Source organism: Aplysia californica, unplaced genomic scaffold (genome assembly GCF_000002075.1).
Source record: "Aplysia californica isolate F4 #8 unplaced genomic scaffold, AplCal3.0 scaffold00261, whole genome shotgun sequence".
In the NCBI taxonomy this organism is placed as follows: domain Eukaryota; kingdom Metazoa; phylum Mollusca; class Gastropoda; order Aplysiida; family Aplysiidae; genus Aplysia; species Aplysia californica.
Window position 1 is genome coordinate 175,302 of NW_004797531.1, and position 6,255 is coordinate 181,556.

The 6,255-nt window shown below is 39.5% G+C and overlaps 1 protein-coding gene across 1 annotated transcript in view; it reads left to right on the top strand.

The window, feature by feature from the left end:
* The window catches only part of LOC101858947 (1-phosphatidylinositol 4,5-bisphosphate phosphodiesterase classes I and II), a gene marked incomplete at its 5' end in the record, with an annotated part of 72,027 nt that overhangs the window by 12,059 nt on the left and 53,713 nt on the right, over positions 1-6,255 (top strand). The window contains 3 exon segments of the mRNA XM_013083898.2: positions 2,011-2,168; positions 4,068-4,147; positions 5,248-5,332. Of these exon segments, the coding sequence (XP_012939352.1) occupies positions 2,011-2,168; positions 4,068-4,147; positions 5,248-5,332 (323 nt within the window).

Here is a 6,255-nt window from a genome sequence, read left to right on the forward strand (position 1 = left end):
GGAGTAGGGGTTGTTAAAAAATTGCTGTGCTGGGAAGATGAAGCTTTTTCTGTTAAAAGGTTGTTGGTAGGAGCTCTGATATGATCTGTTCCGACTATTCTAGTAGGTTTTTAGAGATGTGTGGCCATTCTTGTGCCAACTCTCATCAAACTGCGCTTTGGGGGGTTCTCGTGGCCTAGAGGTTAAGGTGTTCACCCCTCATTCAATAGGTACAGGGTGCGAAACCAGATGGCAACGGAAAATTTTCTTCTAAATTTTTTCGAAAAAAATGTTCTCCATCCACATCCTTTCCTTCTCTCTAACAATGTTCTGTCGTCTGTTTTCGTCTCCACTCTCTGCTCCCACCCCTTCACCTCCTTTGCCCCCTCCTCTGGGCTCCTGACTCGTTCTACAGCCTTTTTATCGCTTCTCCTTGGCTCTTTCTTACTGCTATCTTTCAGCCACAACCCTGATCTTATGGTATGAAAGATCTACACCTAGCCTTCTCGGACTAGGGCGAAAAAACTCGAAGGTCCCGTGTGCAAGTAGCGCATGATAAAGATCCCTTGTTGGTCCAAAATCGAAAACTTAGGCTTTGGCCGCCACCCGCGAAAAAATAAAAATTTCCCAAATGAAAATGTTAATGTGACCCGCTCGCTCATATGACCTTATGCTGTTGAGAGCGCTGTAAAACACTTACCATCCCACCCCCCACCCCAAAACCCCCCCCAAAAAACCAAGGGAAAAAAACCCAACCTCTCTTCAATTCAGGAATAAATTTCTTTTATAGGGCTGAACTTGCTCTGACGGCCACCTGTCCATGACAGTCACCTGTACAAATGAGCACTTCCCACTTCTGCCTTTGCAAGTTGTCTGTATTATAAGGACTTAAAAAGGTTGTGAAACTTACTAAACAAACATAATGACTTTGTCCAAGATGACCACCTGCTTAAGACAGTCACTTTCTTCCTCGAGCAGTGGGTGGCTGGCTTGGACAACAACAACAACATCTATTTGTTTTGTTTACTCTTTTGGGGCGGGGAGGGGGGGTTGTTGTTAGAATGGATTGATAGGTATACTTCTATGAGTGATTTGACCGTTTCTTATTGTTTCAAAGGGCTTGTGGGTTTTTTGTGGGTATTTTTAGACAGGTGGTTAGAGGACTGTTTTTCAAAATGAGACTTTTTTATGTCCTAGAATTGGTCAATTTTTGGCCTGTATTGTTTGTGTGTCTCTTTATATGTTTTACTTTGTCTGTGTATGTGAAAGAGGGAGATGAAAAGAAACCTAAAGATTCCTGTTTGTTTGTTTTAGTGTGCTTTCACCTGTGCATCCACAAACATTCTCACACACACATGCATACTGTTGGGTGGTTGGCAAGAGCTCTGGTGTGGTTTGTTCCCTCTTTCCTGTCAAACACCTTGTCCCTCCTCCTTTTTTTGTGTGTTTGTTACTCTCTCGCAACACCTCTAATCTTCAGCACTTATATGACCTAATGGTGCTGCAAGTTTTGTAAAATGCTTACAAAAACAAAACCACATGTGCAAACGTGCTCACAATTTCCCTCTGACACTTTTGACTAGCTTAGTCTAATTCCTTTTTCTTTTTTTTCTCTTTTTTTTCTTTTTTTTTTTTACTATTATCTGTTTTTTGTGACATGTTATAATGTCAGCCTTCTCACACAGACTTGCCATTGGATTCTTTTTCAATGCGCTTACAGGTACTCTTAGATCCCATTTGTAGGTAGTTGGTGATTGCTCTGGTGGGGTTTGCTCCTTCTTTCCAATTCAACATTTACAGTCCTTATCTCTCTCTCTCTTTTTTTCCTTTGTATGTTACTCTATTATTGCACCTCTATTTTTCGGCACTTATATGACCCTATTGTGATACAAGGGTTGTAAAACTCCTACTAAACCTAAAACCTTTAATCTTCGGCTCTTATAAGACCTATTTATTATGTAAGTGCCGTGCAACTCTTACTAGAACTAAAAACTCCTCCATTCACCCTGTCGACTGGTGACTTGTCCACAGGCCATCAGTTCACGGGAAAGTCATCAGTGGAGATGTACCACCAGGTTCTTCTCAGTGGCTGCCGATGTATCGAGCTCGACTGTTGGGACGGCAAGGACTCAAATACGGAACCTGTCATTACCCACGGCTATACCATGTGCACTGAGATCCTGTTCAAGGTATCTTTTTCAAATAGTTTCTCACCAGGTGGCTGGGCGGATATTGTCTGGCCTTTTTTTGTTAAATTTCTTTTCACAGCTCTCAAGACTCTTCCTCATACAGTCAAACCTTCTCTAACGGGCACCTGTGTAAGACAATTACCTGTACAAATAGCCACTTCCAATACCTCCCCTTGCGTTATTTTTACATTGTAATGACAGTGCAAGACATCCACCTGTAGTCTAAAGCAACCACTTTCCTCCACAACAATGAGTGCTATCTTATAGTTTTCTCTGTCATTTGGTGACAGGGGTTTGTTGTGCGGGGGTGTGGTTGTGACAGTGTTTTCTGGCCCGTCTTCTCCTTTTCCCATGTTGAATTATTTCGATTTTCTCTTTTTTTTTCTGTTTACTTTTAAGCTTTGTTTTCTTCATTTATCAGTTCTCTTGGTTAAGAAAAATGTTGTGGTTCATGTTTCCAAGTTGATGCCTGCAAAATGGGTAGCTGATTGGTTTTCGGGTTAAATTAGCTCGCTTTTGCTTTTATTCATATCACAGTTGATATAAAGTCTTTGTCTTGGAAAAATATGACTGTTGTCTTGTGGATTCGACTGTAGGCTATAGCAGCTCAGCAACAGCAACATAAAGAATGTTTTTGAGAAACTTTTGCATTTTTTTTTCAAGACTTGCAGTAATCAGGGCGTTCCATTAGCTCAGCTGGTAATACACTTGACTACAGACTGGATGGCCTTGGTTCAAGTCCCCAACAGGGCGTTCTAAACATGGATTTTTTGGAGTTTTTCAGGCCACCACTCTTTTGTTTTGGTTGTGTTATAGATGGATATTAAATTCGGAGGTCCCGTCTCTTAATATATGCTTTCAGTGTTGAAAGGGGTGTCTGGTACTCTTCTCTCAAATCAAGCAGAACTTGACATGGGGAAATCAAGCACTCATCAAAAAGGATGAAATCAAAGTAGCTGACATTTTACCGCTCGTTGGATAATTTTTTAATCAAATTTTCTGTATTGGGTTCAACACCTTAATGTTCATTTAAAAAACATATTCCTTAGTGGGTTTCCGTACCTTTCATGTAAAAAGAGTAAATTTGCAGTTTACAGCTTTGAAAGTCGCCATTGTCTTGCTTATTTCATTATTGACACCCAGGCGACCCCCTCCCCCTTCACCCACAACTATCTCGACTTCTTATATTCCGGATAGATGGGTCTTTTTTTGTCCATCAAAAGAAGGACAAATGAACCCGCCTTTAAGTTTATTCCATTAGCTCCGTATGCACAAAAATTGATGAGTGCCTGATTCCACCATGTCGTGACATGTAATATTGTTTTATGCTTTCCCGCAGACAGCCTCAGGGGGCCATCATGGCTTAGAGGTTAAGGTGTTCGCCTCTCATTCAATAGGTGGCGGGTTCGAATCCGTGTAGCGACAGAAGATTTTCTTCTCTAAAATGTTCTCCTTTCACATCCTTTCCTGCTCTCTAACAATGAGATGTCGTCTGCTTTCGCCTCTACTTTCTGCCCCCCACCCTTTCACCTCCTTTGTCCCCTCCTCTGGGCTCCTGACTCTTTCTGCAGCCTTTCTACTGTTTCTCCTTGGCTCCTTCTTATTGATCTACGCGCAGCCTTCTCGGACAAGGGCGAAAAATTTCATGTGTGCAAGTTGCGCTCGTTAAAGATCCCTTGGTGATCCAAAATCGATAAGAAGAGGCTTCAGCCGTCACTCCGGCAAAATTATAAATTTCTTAGCAACTGAAAATGTTTAATGTGTCCTACACACTCCTCTGACCATATGCAGTTGCGAGCACCGTAAAACACTTACAAAAAAAAGAATGCCTCAATGACCCAAACTGTGTATCAATATTGTCTTGGACTAATGATGTATAATTTGTCTCTCTTGCACTAGGATGTGATAGAAGCTATTGCACAGAGCGCCTTCAAAACCTCAGAGTACCCTGTAATCCTGTCCTTTGAGAACCATTGCAGGTAAGTTACCTTGATGTAGTTAGAATGCTAACTGATTTTTTAAATGCTTTTTTCCACACAATAGGGAAGTTGGCGTCAACATAATCCGCACAATTATTCTCAATTGTATTTTACTCTCTAGTTATGTAAGTGTCAGCATGTGTAGCTTTTCTCTTGATATGTTTTCCCACTACAGTCAAGTATAAATCAACATGTGCAGCTAATTTTCTTTTTAATTGTGTGCTCATGAAGTACTAACATAAATACTCAAATGAATAGACTGGTCTCTATCATTGTGGTATTCTTGCTTTCCTTTGGAAAGGCATGCATATATTGACTACTGACTTCTAATATGCTGTTGAACAAGTTCTATGCTGATTGCACATGAGAACAAAAAAGTGTGAAAGTCTATTAAATGACATTGTTGGATTTCTCTTGTGTCATGCACACACATTTTTTATTTTTCCGGGGTTTTTTTATACTTCATACTATCACTAATATACTACAGTATTGGTAGTTAAAAGAAATATTTGCATGTGTTTATGTTAATTAAAGTTATAAGTATGCGAAAGAAACTTTTTTTCTTATTTGTGTTATGACGCTATGGAATCGGGCGCTCGTCAATTTTTGGGCATTCGGCATGTGACGTTGTTGGTATCATCTTGAAGCTGATTTATTTGCCTTGCTTCTAATGAAATAAATATCCATTTATGATGAATAGAACTCAAGATATTTGCAATGGAAGGAAGTGAGGTCACCTGGTTTCAATGATGAAATTAGCGAGAAAATGGCCGCCAAAGTTTGGTAACTCCAATAGCTAAAGAGTATTTCAAAACTGAAAAAGGACATATTTTGTGTCTTTAATCAATGTTTTTCCAGTAAATTTGGCATGGAAATGTGTTTTTATATGGACATAAAAGAGGTTAAGCAAAAAAATAAAAGTTGGATAAAAATGTCTAAACTGGTGAAAAAATGCCTGTTTCTCCAATTTTGTTATTTTGACGAGCGCCTGATTTCACCACACCGCCTCACATTTGTATTTGTTTTACTCTGGAGTATAAATGTGTGGAAGAAACGTTTTTAATATTGTAAACCTGTTGTTTTTTCTCTCCCTTTTTCAGCGCCAAGCAGCAGGCCAAGATGGCCAACTACTGCAGAACCATTTTTGGGGACATGTTACTTGTCAATGCTTTGGATACTAACCCTGTAAGTCACAGCCACCAAAGAGACCCGAAGGAAATATTTTTGATGCAAAAAATGGCAAGATCTGTTTTCCATCATTGATCCCAACAGAGACCTTGATATTATAAAGGCTATTGGCCTTTATGGAAAATTGTAATAAACGTTAAATTTTTAAATGTTTTTTAAAAAGTTATTTTTAATTTAGAATTTATTTACTTCAAAATTTTAGCATTTTGTTAGAGGTGTTGACCAGAATCAGGCTGAGCAGTGAACTGTTGCGAATAGAACCAACTTTTTTTTGCAGGCTCATATGACTTTGTGCAGTAGCGAGCAAAGTAAAACTCTTACTAAAAACAAAAACAGTCACAGTCAAGAGGTTCTGCAATGAACATTTGAGTTGTAATTACATCATGCAAGACAAATCAAAAGTAGAATAGCTTATTGCATTCTTCCATTCCATCAGTTACAATAAAAACCTTTTTTTTTCTTCTTTCTTTTTAATTAAATTTTTAAGTTTGCTACATATAGGAAGTACACTGGATGAAGTGTCACAAGTAAAATGGCATATTTATTAGGTACCATTGTGTACTGGCCCAAAACAGACCGAGCTGGAGATCCTTTGTTGCTGCCCTAAACGCCAGATGGCATAACAGGTAGTAAGTAAGTAAGTAAGTACCGTGCACTGTTCTGCTGTGTGCTGGTTGTGGACTCGATCAAGAAATCATTTGCCATAGATGTGAAAGAAGGGCTCCAACGGACACCCTCCTAGACACAGCTAGGTGGTCTTGATTTTGTACATGCTCTGGCACTCTGGGCACACCTGCAGCTGCAGATGCAGAACAAGACTAATGAAGCACTAGCAACAGGAGAAAAACTTGCTCTGAACAAAATGGAAAAGAAAAAATGTTAATGTGGCATTTTTTCTCAATGACTGGCAGTAACTTTAC